The following is a 26,051-nucleotide window of genomic DNA, read 5'->3' as shown; positions in this document are numbered from 1 at the left end:
ACAAAGCAGGAAAGAACATCCAATGGAAAAAAGACAGCCTCTTTAACAAATGGTGCTGGGAGAACTGGACAGCAACATGCAGAAGGTTGAAACTAGACCACTTTCTCACACCATTCACAAAAATAAACTCAAAATGGATAAAGGACCTCAATGTGAGACAGGAAACCATCAAAACCTTAGAGGAGAAAGCAGGAAAAGACCTCTCTGACCTCAGCCGTAGCAATCTCTTACTCGACACATCCCCAAAGGCAAGGGAATTAAAAGCAAAAGTGAATTACTGGGACCTTATGAAGATAAAAAGCTTCTGCACAGCAAAGGAAACAACCAACAAAACTAAAAGGCAACCAACGGAATGGGAAAAGATATTCGCAAATGACATATCGGACAAAGGGCTAGTATCCAAAATCTATAAAGAGCTCACCAAACTCCACACCTGAAAAACAAATAACCCAGTGAAGAAATGGGCAGAAAACATGAATAGACACTTCTCTAAAGAAGACATCCGGATGGCCAACAGGCACATGAAAAGATGTTCAGCGTCGCTCCTTATCAGGGAAATACAAATCAAAACCACACTCAGGTATCACCTCACGCCAGTCAGAGTGGCCAAAATGAACAAATCAGGAGACTATAGATGCTGGAGAGGATGTGGAGAAACGGGAACCCTCTTGCACTGTTGGTGGGAATGCAAATTGGTGCAGCCGCTCTGGAAAGCAGTGTGGAGGTTCCTCAGAAAATTAAAAATAGACCTACCCTATGACCCAGCAATAGCACTGCTAGGAATTTATCCAAGGGATACAGGAGCACTGATGCATAGGGCCACTTGTACCCCAATGTTCATAGCAGCACTCTCAACAATAGCCAAATTATGGAAAGAGCCTAAATGTCCATCAACTGATGAATGGATAAAGAAATTGTGGTTTATATACACAATGGAATATTACATGGCAATGAGAAAAAATGAAATATGGCCTTTTGTAGCAACGTGGATGGAACTGGAGAGTGTGATGCTAAGTGAAATAAGCCATACAGAGAAAGACAGATACCATATGGTCTCACTCTTATGTGGATCCTGAGAAACTTAACAGGAACCCATGGGGGAGGGGAAGGAAAAAAAAAAAAAAAAAAGAGGTTAGAATGGGAGAGAGCCAAAGCATAAGAGACTGTTAAAAACTGAGAACAAACTGAGGGTTGATGGGGGGTGGGAGGGAGGAGAGGGTGGGTGATGGGTATTGAGGAGGGCACCTTTTGGGATGAGCACTGGGTGTTGTATGGAAACCAATTTGTCAATAAATTTCAGAAAAAAAAAAAAAAGAAATAAGTCCTACAGAGAAAGACAGATATCATGTTTTCACTCTTATGTGGATCCTGAGAAACTTAACAGAAAACCATGGGGGAGGGGAAGGAAAAAAGAGGTTAGAGAGGGAGGGAACCAAAATATAAGAGACTCTTATAAACTTAAAACAGGGGCGCCTGGGTGGCGCAGTCGGTTAAGCGTCCGACTTCAGCCAGGTCACGATCTCGCGGTCCATGAGTTCGAGCCCCGCGTCGGGCTCTGGGCTGATGGCTCAGAGCCTGGAGCCTGTTTCCGATTCTGTGTCTCCCTCTCTCTCTGCCCCTCCCCCGTTCATGCTCTGTCTCTCTCTGTCCCAAAAATAAATAAACGTTGAAAAAAAAATTTTTTTTTAAAAAAAGGAAATGATATTTAGAAAGCTGCACTTGATATCCTAGAACTTGAAGCCAAAAGACTGAAGTTTAAGTGCCTGCCCTGGGTCGGTGTAGTTTCTCTGGACCTTGTTTATTTTACGTATAACATGATGATGAAGATGGTTACTTCATTTAGATTTATAGAAATCAAATTATATGATAGAGGTGAAAGCACATTGTAATCTCAAAGTGTTACAGAGATATATCAAGGGAGGAGACCCAGCAGATCATCTAGGGAGATGCTGAGTTCGTTCGACTCTGGAACAGGATTGAAGAATTGGAAGAAATAGGAGGAAAACAAGAGAGAACATAGGAAGAAATAATGTAGGACTTATCTGTGACTCTCTGCTACAGAGGACTGAGAAAGATACAACCATCCATTTCTCTGCCACAGGTGCCACCTTCCCTCCTTCCCTTGATTTTTAAAAGATATTTTCAACAGCTGTTCCTAGTCTGAAATAATTCCTCTGGGCGAAATTTTTGGCCTGGAGCACACAGACCTTGCCTGCATAGAAACAAGTGTTGGAGAATGGATGTTCCTGCTATTAGGATCATTACACTGCCATCAGTAACTGCAGCTTGAGATCTCCTGTCACTGAAATGGTACCCAGGTGGCTGCTTTATATCCAGGTGTTTGGCTGTGGATGTGCTAGATGTCAGGAACTGACCCTAATATTTATAATTTGGGGACAAATAGTACCCGGCAAAGGGGTGTTCGGTTCATGCTCTGGAGGGCCTCAGGTGCCAGGCTAAGGAGTTTGGACTTTATTCTGTAGCCTGTAGAAATCATTGGTTTTAATCTAAAAAGTGACACAGAACGGTGCTCTGAGAATATCAGTCAGTGTGATGGATTAGAGGCTGGGTGAGGCTGATGTCAGGATGACAAACCACAGAGGTTACTGAAGTAATTCGGGGTTAGGACCTCAACTATGGTAGTGGCAGTGGACTTTGAAAAGAAATGATAAATGCAAGAAATGTAGTGAATGAAAACAAAAAACACTTGGCCTTCACAATTGTGAGGTTCTTTTTTAGTCAGTACTGGCAGCCTTCAACAACGGAAGACTGATGAGAGTTACTACCCTCTCGTTTACTAATAGGTCGTGTCCTATAGTGAAAGCAAGTCTCAGACTTCATGCAACTACACAGATAAATATGCATCAACAAGCAAGCACACACACACACACACACACACACACACAACACTACACAAAAAATATTTTGTGCCAAAGTACTAAACAGCGTTCTAGACCCAGGGAGCCATTCTGAAGGCTGTTAGGGTGCTATATTCAGAAGACTCTTCCACGTGCTACATTGAGGCAGGAACAGAAGTACCTGCTCAGTATGCTAGCCAGCCACATATCCTGAACACCTGTTCTTTCCACAATGAAAATTATTTATAATCTTTTATGTTCATTAACATACCTCTAGTGCAGATTAACAGTGATGGTGGAAGCACTTGTGCAGCCAACGTTAGAGTGAAGATGCCTGATTAGTCTTTCAAATGCTAATTACCCACCCTGGAGTGTGCAGATTAAAGTTAACTCTCAAACACATACACATCTCACTGAAGTATTCTAAAGTATACCGACAAGATAACAAGCATCAAAGATAGTTTCAAGGTCACAAGGCTGTGGATCATCTTTGAGGAAGATGAAAAAGCAGTGTTTTAATGAGGAGTCTTAGTGCTAAGGAACAGGAAACAGCTGTGGCTGATTTAAACAGAAAAGAAATTTATTAGAGGATACTGGGTAGCTCAGAGCATTTCTAGAAACGAAGCCTTGGACCTGCATGGTCAGAGTCTACAACCAATAACAACAGAGCACTGAACTGATGGGAGAGGGCTCTAGAGTTGCTGTAGGCACACAGGCATCTTGAATTACTGATGCCACTCATCCTGAACACTGGATGTCAACCACCAGAAACACTCTCCCTACTGCCTCGGGAGCCTCCCTTGCCACACTCCTCCAGTTACCCCGGAAGCACGGCTTTCTGTTTGCTTTTTTTTTTTAATTATTTATTTATTTTGAGAGAACATGCAAGCAGGGGAGAGGCAGAAAAAGAGAGCGAGAGAGAGAATCCCAAAGCAGGCTCCATGCTGTCAGCCAAGAGCCCAACGTGGGACTCAAACTCATGAACCGTGAGATCATGACCTGAGCGGAGATCAAGAGTATGATGCTCAAGCTACTGAGCCACCCAGGTGTGCCATGGTTGCCTTTTTGAGTCCATAGCTCCCAGCTGATATACATGATTGGTAGAACAAGTATGTGGCATTTCAGTTTCAGCTACTACTAGACTCCTCAAGTGGGGAGTTCAGACGGTGGGAATGCAAAACAAAAAAACAATATATATGTATAAATAAATGTCCACTAAAGGTAAACTGAGAAGTGATGGCAATGTATTCAAGAAGAAACATCTAGCAGGTAGTTGGCAATATGGACACTGTGGCAGGAGTTTTTTTTACCTCAAGACGGGGCAGGGGTTCATTATCTTGCTACTTTGAAGAATGTAGAGGTGGACACAAAATGACCAGCAGGCAAAAGTTTACTGGAGTATAAGATCAGAAAGGAAGAATAGTATGGAAACGCTCTATGCAGTGAGGGGGACTTAGAAAGTAAATACCTGCGACTATAGGCAAGGGTTTTGGTCATCGCCGCCTTCCCTTCCCCTTCATTCCTTCTCAGGTCATACTCTTACAGGCTAGACAACTCTAGGTGCTGAGTTGTCCATACCTAATTGGCTTGTTTCCATTGTATGAGGTGTGGTCGATGGCCATAGGCTTCCTTCTGGGTCACACATTTTATTGTCTAGATATTTTTAGTCAGGTCTTTTGTCAGGTTCCTGAGGGAAACCTGAATGGGAGTAGGTGGTGTCTGTTACATTCTTAAGAGGGACCTTAACGCCTGAGGCAGTTTGTTGTAATCAGCCCCTCCCAGTATTGTTCCAAAATACGTGTTTTTCCCCACCCAGGGACCTCAGGTACTAACCTTTCCTTCACTGCCTATTGTATCTTATCTTTCCCTAGTAGAACACTTGTTCTCCAGAGAGCCAGAGTTACAGATTTGGGAGACGGCTCGCGATTGTATTTAGAGTTACACAGGAGGCTGGACACAATCTCATACTTTTCATTTGCATATGAGGAATCTGAGCCTGAGAGTGCTTCATCACTATAGATGTGCTGACCACCTCGACCCCCAACATCTATTAAATAAAAATGAAGAAATTCACATTCTATTAGCAGATATAGGAACAGACGACACTAACAGAAAATAAGTGGGAGAGAACTAGTGATTGTTGAAGTCATACTGTGTACTATTACTTTACAAATAGTTATGTACCAACTATGTATCAGGCACTACTACATTGGGTGGATTTAATGGTGAGTAAAACCAGACATGTCCCAGAGGAAATGAAAGCATGCTGGGGTACAGACAACTGAGGGAGTGTTCTGTGATGTCAAGCCGGAGGTAAAAAAAGAGCCAGACTACAGAACTTGTTGAAGGATTCTGATCTTTATCCTAAAGGATATAAAACATCTAAAGATTGTAAGGGATTTTTCTACATGTATCTTCTCATTTAATCCCTATGACAACCCTGTATGGTGGATATTGTTAGTATCCCATTAACACATGAGAAAACTGGGTTCAGGGAGATTAACTGACCTAAGAACTACAAGGGGTAGAAAACGATGGAAGAGAGAGAAGGCAGGCAGGAAGGGCTATTCTTAGGGAAGAGTAATTCATACTTTTTAAGGGCCTACCTTCTGCCAGAAAAAAGTATATTGTTTCCCTGTACATTCACAACACCTTTGCAACGAAGGTTTAGTTAATATTTATTTATTTAATCAGAGAAACTGAGGTTGCGCATAGAGAAGGGGAACCAGGATCCAAATCCCCAAACCGTCGGGTCCACAGCTGTTGTAAAGCGCTGCCTGTAAGAGGCCTGGGCGTTTTAATGGCTTTTAGGAAGAGAGGTTGGTGAACATGTAAGGGACAGGGGGACGAATGGGGGGAGGGGGGGAGCTCAGCATTGTCGGTGGCGTAAAGACCCAGGCGGTGATTTAAAATGAGTCTTAATTAGGAAAGGAGGCGAGAAGGGCTTTGAAGGAGGGCTTAAGGAGCTTGCCTTTTCCCGGTCAGCAGACACAAAGCCATGCACTATGCCAAATACTAAAGAACAGCAAAGCCTCCTGCGGTATTTACAGCCCACGTGTGGCCGTCCCGCCAGTCCGGCCCCAGTTTCGGCCCAGCCCGAGGCGGCGGCCTAGAGGCTTCATAGGCACGGTTTACATGATCCTTTGTGGTCTTCCCACTCCCGGTTCGCGGCCGATTCCAAGTCCCAGAAGGCGAAGGACGCTGGACTCGGCCAGCAACCTAGGTGGGGTGTGTGCGCCAGCGCAGGGCCGGACGCACCTGGGACGGCAGTGGCGCGGTGGGTTTGGGCGGGGAGGGGGGCCGGGCCTCAGGGAGGAAGCGCGCCGCCCGGTTTGACCCCGGCGGCGTTCCGTACCGTCGCGGATTCGGCGGTAGGAACATGGCGGCCGCGGCCCGGCCGGTAACGGAGAAAGTTTCCATCGAGACTGGCCTGTACTAGTGCGTGTGGCCTCAGGCCCTCGACCCCCCTCCCCCCGCTCCCGGCGTGCCACCTTCCCGCTCCGAGTCTCAGGCTCAGCCCCAAGGACCCTCCCTTTTCTGTGTTGGCCCCAGAGCCGACTCCGTGGGTTGAGAGAGCATTGGTGGCGGCGGCCGAGTCAGGTAGGGGGGTCCGGGTGAACAGCGGGGTGGCGAGACCTGAGCACAGACACCGCCCAGGGCTCTGCATAGTTCGAGCCCCAAGCTCCGCCCAGCCGGTCTCTTGGGGCCGGGATTGCCATTAACTGCCCCGGGAGTAGTTGACGGTGGGGGTCGGAGGAAGGAAGGTGGGGTGTGCCTTTCCGTATCCTCCGTGATTAACCAGTCAGCTGGGTCCGCAGTTGTGGTTGCCTTCTCCGAAAGTAGAGGGGTGGTAGAGAACAGGCGGGCTCTTTCTGGAAGAATTGCTGTTGCTGCCCCAGTACTGAGAGATTTAATATTTAAGGTGCCATTTTTCTCGTAGTTAATGGGCCCAAAGAGTTAACATGAATTCATAGAAGCAAAGCTCTGGAATTCCCCGCCCCTGGCTGTTCAGTATGGTTCTTTTAGCTTTTGAAGCTTCCCCCTAGATGGGACAGAAATAGTTTCTGAGTCCAAAGCTGATGCAAATGTTAAAGTGTGGCTTTGACTCTAGTGAGCCATTCCCTAGAGGGAGGACATGGAAGAGAACTAACTGGTTTGGAGGAATTTGGGTGAATTCAGCGAAGGATAGAGTAATTCCAAACATTTATGGAATCTCCCTTAGCTCTACTGCTTATGAGCCGTGGGATATTGGACAACTTCTTTATTCTCTTTGTGTATTAGTAAGTGTCCAATAACTAGCATTGTTATTATAGTTATTTCTGTATTAGACTTTATTTCTTCAGGTATTTGTTGAATACCTACTTGATTCCAAATTTCTGCTAGACACGGGTACACAGTAGTAAAGACAAACTTTCAGAGACCTTGTGATCTAATAGGGAATGCAGATATTAAATGATGATCAGTATTCTGCTATTATAGAGGAAGTGCAGGGATCATATGAATGGGTCAGGGGTGATCTCAGTAAGAAAATGATTTAAGTGACACCTGAACAGTAGGAGTGAGCCAGGTGTGAGGACTGGGTTGGGGATAGGAGGAGGGAAAGGAGTATACTTGAAGAGGGAATAGCAGTGGTGTAGTACAGAGCTGAAAAAGGTCAGTGTGGCTGGGATACACAGTTCAAGAGGAAGAGTGGTAAGAGATGAGGCAGGAAAGTTATTCACATCCAATATGGGGAGTATTATAAGGCATTTTAAGGAATGTAGACTTTATTGGTTAAGATGATGGGAAGCCATTGGCAGGTTTTACATAACAGAGTGACCTAACAAATTTTTGGTTTTAAAAGGGATGCTTCTTGGAGCAGGCAAGAGTAGATACAGGGAGATATTTAAGCATGAGACAATGGTGGCCAAAATTGGGATTTTGACTTTGGGGATGGAAAGAAGTAGAAACATTTAAGATGTGTATAGGAAGAAGGATAAGACTTGGTGAGGATTAAATATTGGCGGTGAAGGAGAGGAGGGTTAGAGTAGTATGTGGGTTTCATAAAATAGACTCTGGGAGCTATTAGTGAACTTCCTCTATGCAAATTGACTCTTCTCTGCTCCATTTTTATCTGTCTGTCAAGTAATTTCTCATTGAATCGACTAATGGCAGACAAGTTGAAAAGATTGTGATGCTTTGTTGCTTTACTCTCTGATTCAGCCAGCTTGTCTTTTGAAGGTCAGAATATGGAAAGACTTTGTAAACTAGCCATTTAAAAATATGCTGCCATGGTGATTTTGGCAGTGTGGTTGCGTATATTCTACGATATGGATTTATGGGTACAATTTACGTTTACCTTTTTTTCTAGGTTTTACTCTAAGAGCAAACAGAGTTGGTGCTTTTATTTCTATCACATAGATTAATATATGTGTGTAATTAGGGAGAGAGAATAATTGAAACATGGAAATAGATGAGATTGCTCATAGAAAGTATATAGTGAGAGAAAAGCCTAAACTTGGGATTGAATTGCCAAAGGATGGATTGAGAATGAAGAGTCTGCAAGAAGACCTAGAAGGAAAGATCAATGGGTTAGGAAGAAAATCTGGAGTTTAGTCTTTGAAAGCTAAAGGGCGGACAGGTTTCAGAAATTGAGAGGAGTCAGCAATGTCAAACGTCGTTTGAAAAAAGTGCAGGATAATAAGTGAAAAGTACGCATTGATTTTAGGAGCTTACCGCTCATTTTAGAATTTGGCAGAGCAATTTGTTGTATAGTGGGAACCATTGTTTAGTGGTGGGAGAAGTGCAGCAATCAAATAACATCTGTCAAGAGGACAGAAGATTGAACTTGGAAGAGAAGATGGGGATGAGTGAGGATTGTTTCTATTGTTTCTGGTTTTTGGTATTTTTTTTTTAAGTAGTTTATTTTTGGGAGAGGGGGAGGGGCAGCGACAGAGGGAGAGAGAATCCCAAGTAGGCTCTGCACTGTCAGCATGGAGTCCCACGAGGTGCTCTATCCCATGAACCTGAGATCATGACCTGAGCTGAACTCAAGAGTCGGGCACTTAACTGGCTAAGCCACCCAGGCGCCCCGGTATTATTATTATTATTATTATTATTATTATTATTATTATTACTTTTTAATGTTCTATTTATTTGTGAGAGAGAGAGAGAGAGAGAGAGAGACAGAGTACAGGCGAGGGAGGGGCAGAGAGAGAAGGAGACACAGAATCCGAAGCAGGCTCCAGGCTCTGAGCTGTCAGCACATAGCGACGAGGGGCTTGAACCAACAAACCATGAGATCATGACCGAGCTGAAATCAAGAGTCAGACGCTGGACTAACTGAGCCAACCAGGCCCCCCACCCCAGTGTTATTTTTAAAAAGAGCTTTGCAGAGCCCCTGGGTAGCTCAGTGGGTTAAGCATCCGACTCTTGATTTCTGCTCAGGTCATGATCTCACAATTCATGGGTTCGACCCCTTCATCCAGCTCAGCGCTGACAGGGCTGAGTCTGCCTGGAATTCTCTCTCTGCCCCTCCCCTGTGCACATATACTTTCACTGTCTCTCAAATAAACTCAGACATTTGCAAAGCTCTTTTAAGTGCTAATGGATAAGAGTGGGAGTTTGGAGAGAGAGGAGACAAGTTCTGGAAGAGGTAGAGGGAAAAACAGATCTAATATGGCTGAAAGATTTACCCTTATATAGGGAAGGGACATCCTTCTTTTCTTGTATCAGGAGATGTAGGTTAGACATGGGTTTGTAGGGTTGGAAACCCAAGTAAGCTCTCTTCAGACACCTCTGTCAGAGGCAGTCATATAGTGAGAATGCAGTGAGAAATGGGTGTCAGAGATTTGACTAGAAGAAGAGAGGATGATAGTCACAGAGAATGGGAGAGTGATTTGAGTGGCATCCATTTAGCCTGGTGTGTGATTTTTTGTTTTTTTTCTCCAGCAGTGTTCAGTTGTCTAAGCCCACACTGTACGATCAACTGAGGATATACATGCCAACATAGTCACTGAATGATTATATAACATACAGGAGTGATGTTAAAAAGATACAATGTATTCTAGATTTTTTTCAGTGTCTTAAGCTTAGGGGAAAAAAGGTAAAACCAAAATAAGGTTTTGTCCTTCCAAACAGAGGAAGACATTTTCTTTAGTGTGTATGGTATCATAAGTAAGAAATGATTGGATGAAAATGTAATTGAGGAAAATCAGAATACTTAAATAGGATTATCTGTAAAAAATATACTTGATGAAGTAGAATTAGTAAGAAGTAGAATTAGTAATAGTACTTGGAACATCCCAGAGACTGTAAGATTGTCACTCATTGACATTCTTCTCCAGCCAAATGGATAATTAACATTAATTCCAGGTTATCTTATGTTTCTGTCAGGTCTTTTAGTGTCCTATTAAGAAAGTATAAATAAGCTGATCACAAACAAGTCATTTTTTTGAATTTTTATCCAGTTGAGTTCTCCATGGATATTTAATGTGACCGTGAACTGTTGAATGGATCAGTTCTTTTGAAACAGTATACTAGAAAATTTGAACAGTTATCTGGCAGATAGTTAAAGCATTTTTGACCACTGTCATGCTTTAAGTGCAACTTTTGGGGGGCACTCAAAGATTGAAATAATTATCTGGGTCCTTTAACAAATAATTGTTAACTTTTTAAAAGTAAAATTATAAGGTTTTTAATTTACAATAAATATTGGTTAGCATTCCAACTTTACAATTTTAACTAGAAAGTTCAGGAATTGGTTTGCTACAGAGATAGCATCTAGATTTAGAAAGGAGGTTTGATAATCCAAGTAATTTAGTGGAGACAAAACTACAGGGAAAATTACAGATTAACTTTAGGGACTAATTTTAATACTTTACTTCTAATAAGCATATTCGTTAAACAATGTAAAGACTAAGATTTTATAGCATGTTAGAGCTGCCTTGTAAAAAGATGTAGAGGATTTTCGGCAGATAGTAATGGTTGCTATTATTGGGTATTAGTGCTTTTCAAATTGAAGATGAGGGTGAAGTCCATCATTCTTTTTAGCTGCTGAGGAGCTTGTGATCGTGCCAAATCCATCTGCTACAACCTAAGCCAGGTTGAATATCTCATACTTGCCTGTAGTTGAAAAATCAAATATTGAAGCAAGAATGGCTTAGTCTCTGGAAAAACAGTTTCATTGGTGGTGATTTAGTCATACAGTCTTAGCATATGTTAAGTAGAAACACTGCCATTTTGGTTTGAATAAAGTGAATTTTTAAACCAGAGACAGTTACCATTAAGATACATGCAAGTCAAATTTAAAACTGGGTTTCAGAAGAAACTGTATATTTCATTTATTATTTTTTACAAAGAAGATAGGTGGAAAAGGTGAATTATATAAAATTAACACTGACATATATATTTTTTTCGTTTTAGATCACTATAAACAAAAATTCCACCAGAGGAAATGTGGAAATAGGAGTTACGGATACATTGGATTTGCTGAATGAAATACAAGCAGATAATTTTTGAAACGTGGGGAGAAAGCCCAAATTGCCAGATTACATGTGTAAATCACTGCGTTACTGCTTTAGTCATTGTCTCTATTTAGCAATGACAAGACTGGAAGAAGTAAACAGAGAAGTGAATATGCATTCTTCAGTGCGTTATCTTGGCTATTTAGCCAGAATCAACTTACTGGTTGCTATATGCCTAGGTCTTTATGTAAGATGGGAAAAAACAGCAAATTCCTTAATTTTGGTAATTTTTATTCTTGGTCTTTTTGTTCTTGGAATTGCCAGCATACTCTATTATTATTTTTCAATGGAAGCGGCAAGTTTGAGTCTCTCCAATCTTTGGTTTGGATTCTTGCTTGGCCTCCTATGTTTTCTTGACAATTCATCCTTTAAAAATGATGTGAAAGAAGAATCAACCAAATATTTGCTTCTAACTTCCATAGTATTAAGGATATTATGTGCTTTGGTGGAGAGAATTTCTGGGTATGTCCGTCATCGACCCACTTTACTAACCACAGTTGAATTTCTGGAACTTGTTGGATTTGCTATTGCCAGCACAACTATGTTGGTGGAGAAGTCTCTGAGTGTCATTTTACTTGTCGTAGCTTTGGCCATGCTGATTATTGACCTGAGAATGAAGTCTTTCTTAGCTATTCCAAACTTAGTTATTTTTGCAGTCTTGTTGTTTTTCTCCTCATTGGAAACTCCCAAAAATCCAATTGCTTTTGCATGTTTTTTTATCTGCCTGATAACCGACCCTTTCCTTGACATCTATTTTAGCGGACTTTCAGTGACTGAAAGGTGGAAACCCTTTTTGTATCGTGGAAGAATATGCAGAAGACTTTCAGTTGTTTTCATTGGAATGATTGAGCTTACCTTTTTTATTCTTTCAGCATTTAAACTTAGAGACACTCACCTCTGGTATTTTGTAATACCAGGCTTTTCCATTTTTGGAATTTTCTGGATGATTTGCCATATTATTTTTCTCTTAACTCTTTGGGGATTCCATACCAAGTTAAATGACTGCCATAAAGTGTATTTTACCCACAGGGTGGATAACAATAGCCTTGATAGAATCATGGCATCCAAAGGGATGCGTCACTTTTGCTTAATTTCAGAACAGTTAGTTTTTTTTAGTCTTCTTGCAACAGCAATTTTAGGAGCAGTTTCCTGGCAGGTAAGTGTATATATAGTTTGGTTTATTATGTCAGTACCTATGATGTGTGGTTAAATGCTTCAAGAGCTAAATTATTAGAATTCAAAAGTCATGTCCTTTTCAAAAGGAGACTCTTTTTCCTGGTGCTTATTTTTGTTCATGGAATTGAAGTACTGAATGAATAGACAGTATAATTTAGTTTGTTCTCTAGCAGAGAGGTACCAAGATGTTAGGAATAGTCAGCAAGTGACATGCCTCCTACCTTCTAATTGTTTTTAAACACTGATAAAGATCTTTAGAATATTAACATTTGAAGGGTGCTTAGAGATTGCACTTTAATCCTTTCATTTCATGCCTGAAGAAACTGAAAGCCATCGAAGACATATCCAGAGTCACTGGTACTAGCCTTAACCATGTTAACTAGCTCCTGGTCTTTTTACTACAACACATTTTTTTTTATATGTATAAAGCCATTTCCTATTTAAGTAAAAGGTGATTAGCTATATAACATTCCTATGAAAGAAAAAATGGGTTTCTTTTTTGCTGCCCATGATGTTAAAAAAAAAGGTCTTTTGTAGACAAGGATACTCAAATTGCATGGTTGGAGTTTATAATATTAACAAGCCTAGTCTTCCATTCTTTGAACATTTATTGACTGCAGTGTATGTCAGATACTCTACAGGTTGCTGAAGATCTCAAGGTCTCTGTCTGAAAGAAGTCACAATGTCTAATGGGAGAGGGAAGAGGCAGGCATACAAATGATTATTACAGCGAGAAATGCTGTAGTTTGAGTACATCAGATTAGGATGTAGGATAAAAAGGAAGGTCACCTGTACTTGGTGCAATTTTCTTCTTCGCTGCAGTTGCTACAGAGTGATTTTTGGATGTGAGTGTTTAAAGGGAGATGGAGAGACTTGCCTGGGCATGGTACCTTTTTGTCAAGTGTGGGCTAGGGCAGGGAGCCAGTGTGGATGTCAACTAAGTGATAAAAACATTGTGGGTGTTGCCTGAGACCATCTTCCTCATTTGCCAGTGCAGGGGACTATTAGAACCATGATCCTGATGATGATGGAGGATAATGTCAGAAATTGCTAAAGAGTTCTACTTCCTTTCCCTACCCTCTATCAGGTTAGCTCCTTTTCCAGCCTTCCAGCGCTAACTACTTTGTTTTTGTTTTTGTTTTTGTTTTGAAGTCAGGCTCATTCATGCTTGATACCTTTCCAGATCATCAAATCCTGCTAACCAATTATTTTGTAAGTCACTGTACCTTTCTTATTTTCTTATACCAGTGGTCTTCTTATATCAGCGGTATGTGTACCACTGGAGGTAAGCAAAAGCTTTCCAAAGACTATGTCAGCAAAAATGATTTTGAGAGAATCAATTTCCATATTCTCTCCTTCCATTCTACTCTTTTTTAAAGTTGAATTACTTGAGACTGCTTCTCAATTTAGGCGTGGAGTGGTATCTCTTTGTGGCTTTAATTTGCATGTCTCTAATGACTAATATGTTGAGCATCATTTAATGTATTAGTCATTCACTTGTCTTTGTTGTTGAAGTATCTATTCAGATCTTTTGCCCATTGTAAATTGAGTTATTTCTCTTATGATTGAGTTTTAAGGGTTCTTTCTATATTCTGCATACAAGTCCTTTTTTAGAAATATATGATTTGGAAATGTTTTCTCCCAGTGTGTGACTTATCTTTTTTTCTTAATGACACATTTTGAAGACTACAACTTTTAAATTTTATGAAGAACAATTTATCAGCTTTCTCTTTATGGACTGTGCTTTTAGTACTCTATCTAAGAAGTCTTTGCTCAACCCTAGGTCACAAAGATTTTCTTCTATAAATTAGTTTTCTTTAGTGATTGTATTGTTTTAGCTTTGATATTTAGGTGCATGATCCATTTGGCAGTAATTTTTGTCTATGGTATGACGTAAGGATCTAATTTTTTTTTAATAGGGCTTTCTAATTATTCTAGGAAAAGCCTATCCTTTCCTCTGTTGAATTGCCTTGGTGCCTTTGTCCAAAATCAATGAAATATAAATGTAAGGCTTTATTTTTGAGCTCTCTTTTTTGTTCCATTGATCTATGTGTGTGACCTACTAGTACTAGGCTGTCTCACAAGGTATTTTCTAATTTCCCTTAAAATTTACTCTTCGACCTTTGGGTTATTTAAAAATTGGTTGTCTGATATGGCGATATCTGAGGGATTTCCCACGTTTCTTGGTTATTAATTTCTAATTTAATTACATGTGATAATTGGGAACATGTAATTTGTGACCTGGCATGTGTTTGATTCTGGAGAAAACACCATGTTCACTTAAAAAGAATGAGTATTCTGCTGTTATTGGGTAGAGGGTTCTATAAATACCAGCTAGGTTAAGCTGGTTGTTATTCTGTATCTACATCTTTGTTGATTTTTTGTCTGATTCCATCAGTATTGAGAAAGGGATATTGAAAATCCTCGGTATAATTGCCAAACTGTGGGTTTATCCGTTCAATTCTGTCATTTCTTTATGTATTTTGGGATTCTGTTCTAAGGTATCTATATTCATCTTTAATTACTGTATCTTCTTTATAGACCTTTTTATCATTATAATAAACAGCCTAGTTGAATAGTTACAATACAGACCTCATAGCTCATAAAACCTAAAATTTTAACTCTCTGGCTCTTTACAGAAAGTTTGCCAACTCCTGTTGTAGGCCAGTGCTTCTCAGCCTTTAACGTGCATTGAAATCATGTGGGGATATTGTTAAAATTCTGAAGATTGAAATTGATTTTGGGAAAGAGCTTGAAAAAATTAAAGGTGATGCAGAAACTCCTGATCAAAAGTATACCCATTGAGTAACAAGGTATTAATTTAGCTATTTAAGAGCAACATGCATCTACCTGAGTTTTGTCTGCATTCCCCAATTGATTACTATTTGGTCACTGCTGCCTATGATGTAGGCATTGTGTCTTTGATGCAGTTAAATTTTTTAAACTTAATTTTAATTTAGTATTTTGTGTATAGATTTCCCAAACTTTGCTCTGTCCAGTGTTCTGTGAGATGTTAATGAGTATACTCAGAGAAAAAGTGTTAGAAGAAAGAGAAACATTTCCACACTTACTTGACTGTGAAAATCTTGCCTCTACCCTTCATTAAGAGGTACCCCCAACCATACCTATAAACCTCTGTGTGAAACAATTTAGGAACACTCCACTGGATTTATAGAAGTTCTAACCCTTTTGATTGATGAAAGCATCAGAAAATTATATAGTGAAAGGCAAAAAATTTGAGTTTTATAAGGCCAGGACCGCTTTTGGCATAACATCATTGTTAATCCAAGTAAATTTTAAGTCCTATATCAAATTCTTTAGATTTTAATTATTTTTTAAAAATTGACCTATGTTTAACATTCTTAAATGATACTGATACTGATAGCTTTGTAACAATATAATATAAACCCATTTTTTCATATCCTTTAGTGGATTTCCACTGAAAAAATAGTTCCATTGATTGGGTGGGGGCAGACCCAGTGTAGCAGGAAAAAAAAAAAAAAAAGGAAGAAACCTTTTGAGGAGATTGGTCAGCCAAAGATAGGATCAGTGAAAGTAGAGGTAGCTTGAAATCAAGGGTAGCTAGGAGCAAAAGATAAGCACCTGGACTAAGATGATAGTCTTCCCTTTAGCACAGCGATTTTCTCCTAAGATCTTGTTGAGAAGTAAAATTTAAAGAGATCTTGAAATAAGTTGATGAGATGTAGAGTTGAATAGTGTTCTGATGTGGTGGATAGTCTAAAAATGTTAAAAAGATATTGAAGGAATAAAGGGAGCAGATGAAAATGTAGGATGATGGGGTTTATTGAGTTAATGACCTAGGAGCATTTGGAATTTATAAAACAGTTTCTAGTAGGTTTATTTTTTAAAGCATATTTTTTAGGAGTCAAATCTATGGTTATTTTACTACTAGAGGAGTAAAACCAAACAAACAAAAACATGAGATTTAGCTTCCTAGGGGAGTACAGTTGTAGCTTGGACCCTAATTTCCAAAAATGGGCTTGGCCACTTTCTTATTTTAAGCTTTTTTGCATGTTAGTTTTGGGTTCTGTTACTTTTACTTAGCTATAATATAAAAATTTTTCTGTTAAGGAAAAATTTGCATAGAGTATTATTCATCTTTTTTAGTGTATAATTCTGCAGTTTTGACCAATACATATAGTTGTGTGACCACCACTACCACAGTCAAAATATAGAGGAGTTCAGTTACCCCCCAAAATTCCCTTCTGCCCCTTTGTAGTCTGTCCCTTTCTCAACCCCCAGGAGTTGACAACCACTGATCTGTTTGCTCTCCTTAGACACTTTCCTTTCACAGAATGTCATATGATGAAATCATACAGTATATAGCTGTTTGAATTTAGCTCCTTTCACTTGGCATAATTCATATAGATTCATCTATGTTGTTTATATTTATTCCTTTGTATTGTATTATATTTATTCCTTTGTATTGCAGCAGTATTCCATTATATTGGTATCTCACAGTTTATTCATTACTCACTTGAGTGATGTTGAAATTAGTTTTTGGTTAATATAAAGGTTGCTGTAAACATTCATAGGGTTTTTTGTTAAACTAAATTTTTATTTTACTTGGTGTGGGATTGCTGGGTCATGTCATAAATGTGAATAATGGGGGTGCTATGGTGGCTTGGTCGGTTGAGCATCTGACTCTTGATTTTGGTCAGCTCAGATCATGATTTCACAGTTCATGATTTTGAGCCCCGCATCGGGCTCTCTGCTGTCAGTGCAGAGCCAGCCTCAGATCCTATGTCCCCCCTCTCTCTGCCCCTCCCCTGCTCACGCACACATGCGTGCAGGCTCTCAAAAATAAATATTTTAAAAAATAAAATAAACATGGATTATGTTTAATAAATTATCAAAATGTTTTCACAGCAGCTGTACCATTTTGCATTCTCACCCGCAGTATATAGGAATTCCAGTTGCTCCACATAATAACCGGTGCTTGGTATTGTCTGTCCGTTTTTTTTTTTTAACCATTCTAATAGGTGTGTGGTGGTAATTCATTGTGGTTTTATTTTCAGTTACCCCAGTAACTGTTGATGTTAAGTATCTTTCTTGTGCTTGCTTACTATACTATGTCTTCTTTGGTGAAGTACCTGTTAACATGTCTTGGCAGCTTTAAAAATTGTGGATTGCTTGTTTTAAAAGTAAGTTCTGAGAATTCTTTATCTATTCTAGATAGAAGTCCATTATCATATATATGACTTGCAAATATTTCTCCCTGTGTGCGGCTTATCTTTTAACATGTTTTCTGAAGAGCAGAAGTTCTAAATTTTGCCACAGTCCATTTTATCAGTTTTTTCTTTTAAGAATCTTTTGATGTCATGTCTAAGAAATCTTTGACCTCACTTGAATAGAATCTTAGCTAATCCTACATGGGTAGCTTGGTTTTTTGTTTTTCCTTAGTTTTACTGAGTTTAATAACATTGTCAGAATGAGTCAGTAGTATCATTCTACGTCATTTACATTAAAAATCTGGAATTTTACCATTAACTTCTGTTGTGTTCTATTCATAATCTCATTCTAACTTTAAAATGGAACATTACAGCTGATGTTTCCTGCAATTTGTATTATGTTCATTGAATGTGCTATTTACTTTCCTCTTTTATCCTTTTTTTTTAAAAAAATAAGTCAATAAGACAGACTTACACAGTACCACAACATTTGGTGCTAGTATTATTGCTCAGCTATAGGCTTTTCAGAAATTGTGATAATTCACATAAGGATAAAAGGGGAAGAAAACATCCAGATACCCAAGGAAGTATACCCCATGGCTCACTCTTATGTTTAGAGATTCTCTCTCATTATCATTCACATGAGATTTTATGTGCCTTTCCTTGCCAACCATTGTCATTTGCAGATTCCATGGGAGTTTGAAGCAACTTTTTGTAGAAGCCTTTTGACTCAAATCAGAAAAACCATAATCATAGTTGATTTCTCTATAGGAGAAACAATGGCAGTCACTGGGTATGACAGATGGAACAAGATCAGCCCTGCATTTAAGGAAGGGATGAAATCCACAGATGTAGCAGTTTCATTTCTAGCAAGATGGCAGGATCAGCCATATTACTTCACTTGGCTTGGGGAGCAGGGAGTTTTCAAATCTTCTGCCAAAACTAGAAGTGCACATGTTTCATAATTTTTTGTTTTGTTTCATTTCTCTTCCTAAAGTTTTGAGCTATTTTCGTCTAGATGGCAAAGGGTGGGGGGGGGGCACAAATTCTTTTTAGCTAGAAAGCATTCTTTTAATTTGATGTTTCATCATTTCTGCCAGAACATTGTGAAGCAGGAGTACTTTTTTTTTTTTCTAAAACACCAACAATGGTCCTAATTTTGTTTTTCTTGAAGTAAAAACAAAGTATTTCATCTTTCCCCTGGATGATATTCCAGCTTTGAAAAATCTTTAAAAATTTTAATGACCAGAGAGAATGTTTTCCATTTTAATAATAAGACTTACCATTTATTAACTGTTTTCTATGTGCTCTACACCATTCTGTGTACTTTGTGTGTTCATTTAATTCTCATGACACTCTGAGATAGGTACCGTTATGATTCCCATTTCATAGATAAGCATGATTGAGAGGTTAGGAAACTTCCTCAAGGCTGCAGAGCTGGTATGAATCCAGGCAATCTGCCTTCACAGCTCTTAACCACTTTACTTAGTTCCATATATTTTTAGAGTTGGAAATGAGCATAGAGATTATTTAATCTCTTTATTTTGCCCATGGGAAAAATAAGATTCAGTAGACTGAGTTTGATTCCCATACCACTGTTGCTTCACCTTTATTAGGGTGGTAGTGAAAAAAAATGTCTATTTTTGCTGTTTCTATTTTGAGATACTCAAGAAAAAACATAAGATTTCTAATGCATTTATAGAACTTTAACTCTACATCAATATCTCCTATCAGCAATAGTCATTTAGATGAAAAAATAATCGTCTTTGAGATTTCTGTTGGCGTGCTCATAATGACTTCATTTCAATTTGAAAATGCTTCACTGCAAATTACAGCTATCATTTATTGTACTAGCCATATTTCACATATTTCTGATCTGTAGTATAAGCTCACAAAATAAATATTAGTCCCCTTTTATAGATTGAAACTCAAAGGTTAATTAATTTGTTCACGTACACACAGATGGTACATGGCTGAGCTAGGATTGAACCAAAGTCTAACTAACTCCAAAGCTTGAGCCCTTTCCACTAGACCCTATTGCCTCTGTATAAAGAAATCACTTGACTTTAAAACTGTGAAGTAGCTTTCCTAATGTTCTTAAAATTTCCTGTACTGAACACATTTTTGGAGGTTGCCTATTATTTCTTAAATATGGGTTTGTCACATTAAAAGGCATAATACCTCCATTAATATAGTGTTTCTTAGTTGGAATTCCATTTTCCTTAGATTTCCATGTATACTGTTTACTAAATCTGGTTTACTTAATGTGGCTGCTACAAAAATACCTCTAAACGTTAATTTTATCTCTTATGTAAATGCCATATTTTTAAAAATGAAATTCCAACATTGATATCTGTATATTGCATAAAGATATTTGGTTCCTATTATCTGAGAAATTTTATGATATGAAATGGTTGAATATTTTGACCATGACTTGAAAGCCTAGCTGAATAGAGAATAGCTAGTTACTACTTTTATACAGAGGATATTACTTACAGTTTATTGGTCTGCTAGTATGTTCAGATTCTATCTGCTTTAAAATTTGAATCATGTCCTATAGTTTGATAGTGTCCATAGGGTGATTTGGAGAAACAAAGCCAGAAAAGTACCTACACTTAAAAGTTTTCATTGGGTAAGTTGATCATATTTATTACAGGGAGTTGTTTAAAATATAAGAATATACCAAGAGTCACAAATGCCTTTTAGGTTGAAGCTGTAAACGTTTCCATGCCAGTAAAATTGAAGCTTTCTGAAAATGGCAAGTGGCTAAAACATCCTAAATATATTTTTTCTCCCCTTGGACATATTTGCCATCTGTGAAGACTGCTAATATTTTTGTGTTGCCAAACTGCTCACTTTTATTTGTGTATGTTATCTTGATAGTATATTTAATACTTTTTTTTTCTAAGCTTGCTTACTCAAAATAACCTAATAAAAATGTTTAATGATTTTTTTGTTAAATTTGACTTTTAAAAATTAATGACAGTATAAAATTACCAGTTTTCTAAGATTATAAAAACAGATCATCTGTTGTATGCAAACCATCTGTGATCAGTAAACCTCTAAATATCTGCTTATTTAGTTCTATTATATTAAATGTTATCAGTGTTGTATAACTGACATGAGACTGTTGAATAACATCACTATCAGTTAACATTTTAATTGGAATTTTAAATTATTTAATAAGGCTTCCTATTTGAGGTATACACAGACTGGCAATTGAAGTTTATCATTACTGTAGTCCATTGTTAAATTATAAACTGTTCAATGCAATGCTTTTTTCTAACGGTAAAACTATATTTTCATTTCACAATAAAAATCTTAGATTTATAAAATTCTTTAAGGTAATTCAAAAGAAGTCAGTGATAACCATTGGTATTGTCTACACATGAATATTTAAACAAAGGGTAGTCTCTACCCTTGACAAGATTTGATAAATAAGGCCAAACTTAAATATTTCTGGGCCAGCTTTTGGAAATGGAAATTTCCATTCTTTTACTGTAGGAAATAGGAAAGATGCGGAGATAGCAAGTTAATAAGTAGCCTTAACTAAAGAAAAATGTTTTGATTAAACAAAATGAGAATTGAACAATTTTTTTTTTTTTTTTTTTTTAGAGAGAGAGAGCTCCTGCAAGCCAGGGAGGGGGAAAGGGAGAGGGAGAGAGAGAATCTTAAGCCTGACATGGGGCCCTATCTCAGGAACCATGACATCATGACCTAAGCCAAAATCAAGAGTTGGACTTAAGAGCTTAACCAGCAGAGCCACCCAGGTGTCCCAAGTTAACATTTTTTGATGGTATAACATTCTCTTACAATTTGCAGTGTCAAAGTTTAGTTCCCAACTCTAGAATATCAAATTCCTTATTTATGAATTATCTTCAATATGTATTTCTGTATGTCCTGAAGTTTCCTAGTAACTTAGTACAAAAAGGCTGCTTACACACCTGAACTTCTCATCCTTCTAAAATCTATCCTGATTTTAGGAAAAATGTATAGGAAATTTTTTTTAAGAGGGTGATTTTTTTTTGTAATTCTCTTTTTTAAATCCTTTAATTATGTCTGTATAGTAAAATAAATAAATCAACATACCTGCAAGAATTTTGAGTAGACCAGTTTTATTTGGCCAGAACATTTTTTTTTTTTTAAGATTTTTTTTAATGTTTATTTTTGAGAGAAAACTAGTGGGGAAGAAGCAGAGAGAGAGAGACAGACAGAATCTAAAGCGAGAGAGAGACAGACAGAATCTAAAGCAGGCTCTGTATTGCCAGCACAAAGCTGGAAGTGGTGCTCAAACCCATGACCCATGAGATCATGACCTGAGCTCAAGTCAGGCAACTGACTGAGCCACCCAGGTGCCCCAAGCCAGAACATCTTTTAATATGTGCATTAAATAAGTGAGACAAATACCGTATGATTTCACTTACATGTGGAATCTAAACAAATCAACAAAACTACAAGACTCTTAAATATAGAGAAAAAATTGGTAGTTGCCACAGGGCAAGTGAATGGTGGGGGTATGGGCAAACTGGATGAAAGGGATTAAAAGGTACAAACTTCCAGTTATAAAATAAGTCACAGAGATGAAAAGTATAGCATGGAGAATATAAATAATATTGTGAAAATGTATGGTGATAGATGGTGACTACACTTACTCTGGTGAGCACTGAGTAATGTATAGAATTGTCAAACCACTGTGTTGTACACCTGAAACTAATATAACACTGTAAGTCAATTATATTTCAATAAATTTTTTAAATGCCTCTAAAAAAAAGAAAATGTATGCCTTTAGGCAGCAATGCACTTTCCTTTAGAATCTTTACCATTATTTATCACAGCTGCTTCACATAATCCTGAAGGTGTTTATGACCCTTGCTATAAATGGTAACATAGTGAATTAGTTTCTTATATTACCATCTTGATCAGAAAAGTACAAGTTACATAAAGTTAAAGGTAGAAATAATAAAGTTGTCATATATTGGTCATGTTATTTAATAATTATTTTATATGAATGGCTGACAAAATGTAGAAGTAATCCTTTGATCAATTAAACCCCTGTACACAAAAGATTTTTTGTTATACTGGAGCAACATATGCAGTAAATGTTTGGAAAATAAGAAAGAAATGAAATTATTAGTATTTGTAGATAAGATGACTACCTGGCAAACTGAAGAGCAAACTGAAAAATCAGGTGAAAATGCTGTAGTAATAGTTGTGAGAATTGTACTGCATCTTTAACATCGTAAACTCTCTCATAAAAGGTTGACTTTGTTGATAGAATTATCATTAACCTAGCCAGTATAAAAACTATGTAAATTCTCTTGGAATTGTATAATATAGGTACTATAAGAAGAAATAAATGGTGTATAGTGAGAATATATATGTTTAATACTATTCAGGTAGCAAATAATAACATGTAAATATAAAAAAACAATCAATATCCCAGAAGTCAGTAATCAGAAAATGCAATAGAAATCATTCCACTCATAGAACAAACATGTGGTGCCTCAGTGGCTCAGTTGGGTAAGCATCTGACTCTTGGTTTTGGCTCAGGTCATTATCTCGCAGTTTGTGGGTTCAAGCCCCATGTGGGGCTCTGCACTGACAGCATAGAGCCTGCTTGGGATTCTCTCTGCCTCTCTCTGCCTCTCCCCCTTGTTCATAAATGCTCTCCCTCTAAATTGATAAATAGGCTTAAAAAAAGAACAATAAACATAAAATGCCTAGAAATAGATTTAAAAGAAACTTATGACATTTTTACAAAGAAATAGAAAACTCCAATGAAGGCTTTGAAAGAAGACTTGAATAAATGAAAATACACGTCATACCTTCTGGGATAGTAATACTCAACACTGGGCCCTGTGGACATGTTAGTGGAGGAAAGTTTAAATCTGAACTGCACTTCTATTTCCATCAAGAGGAGCAAGTCAGTCTAGAACTTCAGAGGTGGGGTCTCAGGTAAATTACCTCCCATTTTAAGATGACACACTGAAGGAAAAGTGTGAAGCTGTGTACATTACAGGGTACTCATGAATTTGTATCCTGACCTTGTGTTCTGTTAGTGATGGGACCTGGATTAAGTGGTCCAATCTGGATTAAGATACGTAGTTGTAATAGCCCCAGCTCCCTGGAAGGAACCAACAAAAATCCTCTTGGAAAAAGTGGATTATTCTAGGCCTGAAATTAGTCCTATAATTATATGTGTGTGTGTATTTTTGCATACAGTGTTCTTCTCATAAATATAACCAGGGACACACACACATGGTATCAAGAGCAAGAAACAGCAGGACCAACAGACAGATGACCAAAAAGTCTTGTGATCATGGAATTCTCCAAACACAGAAAACCATCATATTTACAAAGCTGGAAAAAGCAAAGATAGTACATAATGGTAGGAAGTTGGAAACTATAAAATAGTGACAAGGCAGACTTAAAAATAGCAAGTTTTAGAATCCTAAAAATACCTGAAATTAATTCATTGCGCAAGACTAACGTTAGATAAAGCTGAAGTGAGCATTAGTGAATTCAAAGATATATTTCAGAAGAAGCTATGCAAGAAGGAGCACAAAAGAAAAATAGGGAACACACAGAAGAGTAAGTCTCAAAAAAGAATACAATGAGAAGGTCTCTTTTATTAGAGTCCCAAAAGAAAGGAGGAAACAAAGGCCAAAGGAAATATTTCAAAAATTTTGAAAGGACAAAAAGACCAGTGGAACAGAAAAGAGTACAAAAACAAATCCCAGAATACTTGATTTATGATAGAAACATCACTGTAGAATAATGTGAAATGGTTGAGATTTTTTGAGTAATTCAGTGTACAGTTAGAAAAAAGTGAAGTTGATTATAATCAAACAAAAATCAATTACATTTGGATTAGAGGCCAAAAAATGCAAAGGTCAAGATAATAAAGCCTTTAAAGGGTAATGTAAAATAATCTTCTTGACCTTTGGGTGGAGAAAGATTTAACTTACACAAAATGACATTACAATTAAAAACATGCTAAGCAAAAAACAGCATTAAGGGGAGGAGGAAGGCATTTGCCATATATCCCAAAAAAGTCTTAACTAAAACATACTGAGAGCAAAACAAAGCTGTAAATAATAAAAAGGCAGTGCCATGGAAAAAGGTGCAAAATAGTTAACACTTCACCGAAGATGAAACTTAAATTATCAAAGGGATTTAAAATAATAATCAGAGAACTGAATACTTATTCTGGTTTTATTACAATAGAAAATTAAAAGGAATCTAGCAATAGGGATTCAGCTAATTAAAATTTTATACATATGATAGTAATGCCATTTCTTCTTTACACATGATGTAGAATTTATTAATAGGCTTACAATATATTAGAAAGTTTACAGAACATTATCCTACTTTGGTAAAAAAAATGAATATATATATTGTGTGAAGTCCGATAATATTTTAAAAAGCATGTGTAGAGGACAGTACTTGCAATGATTTTAATCACTTATCCTTTTACTTATTTGTGTTTTCTAATGTTTCTAAATTGAGCATGTACTATATTTTATTGTACCAAAAATAGGGTATTATATCTGTTTTTCGATTATGGGAATCACCTATTTTTTATTAAAATTCTGATGGAATCAGTCATCTGTTAGCATTAGAAAAATGTGTGTTCATGCACAGAAGCACAGAACCGTATATAATATGTCCAGCAGCAACATAGAAAGAATGTGGAATAATATCAGTGTTGTAAAGCTGTAGATCAGGACTGAGTGACTGTCATCCTTCCATTTTCTTTTCACTTAAATGGGTCCTTTATTTATTTGTTTATTTTTTATATCAGTGACTACCCAATCTTGCCTCCTCTTTTTAATATTTCTTACTGCCTGCCTTTATCTCTTCGGCTTTTAGGATGCTTAAATACCCTTTATATATGACATATTATGTATATGCATATTTATAGCATGTAATATATATGAATATATTTTTAATATATATTACACTCTTTTACAGTTTTGTATTTACAGTCTAGAGCTTTTAAAAGGAAAACTTAAAAAGTTTAAATATAAGAATGGGGTTCATTTTGATAGCTTTAGAATCTTAAGTTTTCTGTAAGATTTTACTCTCTTAATTTTGGACTTTTCACAGGAAAAACAAGCCCTTTCTAAAGTAACTTTTCTGATAAAGTAATGGAGTATATTATTTGAAAGGCAGCTATGCTCAGCACTACCACCAATGCTTGAGTGTGTTATTTGAAAAGTGGTTAAGAGCATGTGGTTTTTAACAGGAAGGGATTTGTTTTCTGGCTTTTTGTGTCATATCAAGGAGGTTACATTTGTGTTCTCTTTTTTAGTTTGGGT

The 26,051-nt window shown here is 37.6% G+C and overlaps 1 protein-coding gene across 2 annotated transcripts in view; it reads left to right on the top strand.

The window, feature by feature from the left end:
* The first annotated feature begins 6,344 nt into the window (after positions 1 to 6,344).
* Positions 6,345 to 26,051, top strand: part of TMEM168 (transmembrane protein 168) — a 31,869-nt gene continuing 12,162 nt past the window's right edge. Inside the window, exons 1-2 of one of the 2 annotated variants that reach the window (XM_043589297.1) lie at positions 6,345 to 6,458; positions 11,262 to 12,518. In XM_043589297.1, coding sequence (XP_043445232.1) covers positions 11,391 to 12,518 — 1,128 coding nt within the window. In that variant the 5' untranslated portion in view covers positions 6,345 to 6,458; positions 11,262 to 11,390. Of the gene's footprint in view, positions 6,459 to 6,879; positions 7,139 to 11,261; positions 12,519 to 26,051 lie in introns of those variants that run through there. The other variant, XM_043589298.1, reaches the window with a different exon arrangement.

The sequence above is a fragment of the Prionailurus bengalensis genome, chromosome A2 (assembly GCF_016509475.1).
Source record: "Prionailurus bengalensis isolate Pbe53 chromosome A2, Fcat_Pben_1.1_paternal_pri, whole genome shotgun sequence".
NCBI classification, from domain to species: Eukaryota; Metazoa; Chordata; class Mammalia; order Carnivora; family Felidae; genus Prionailurus; species Prionailurus bengalensis.
This window is presented reverse-complemented; position numbering and strand designations above follow the sequence as displayed.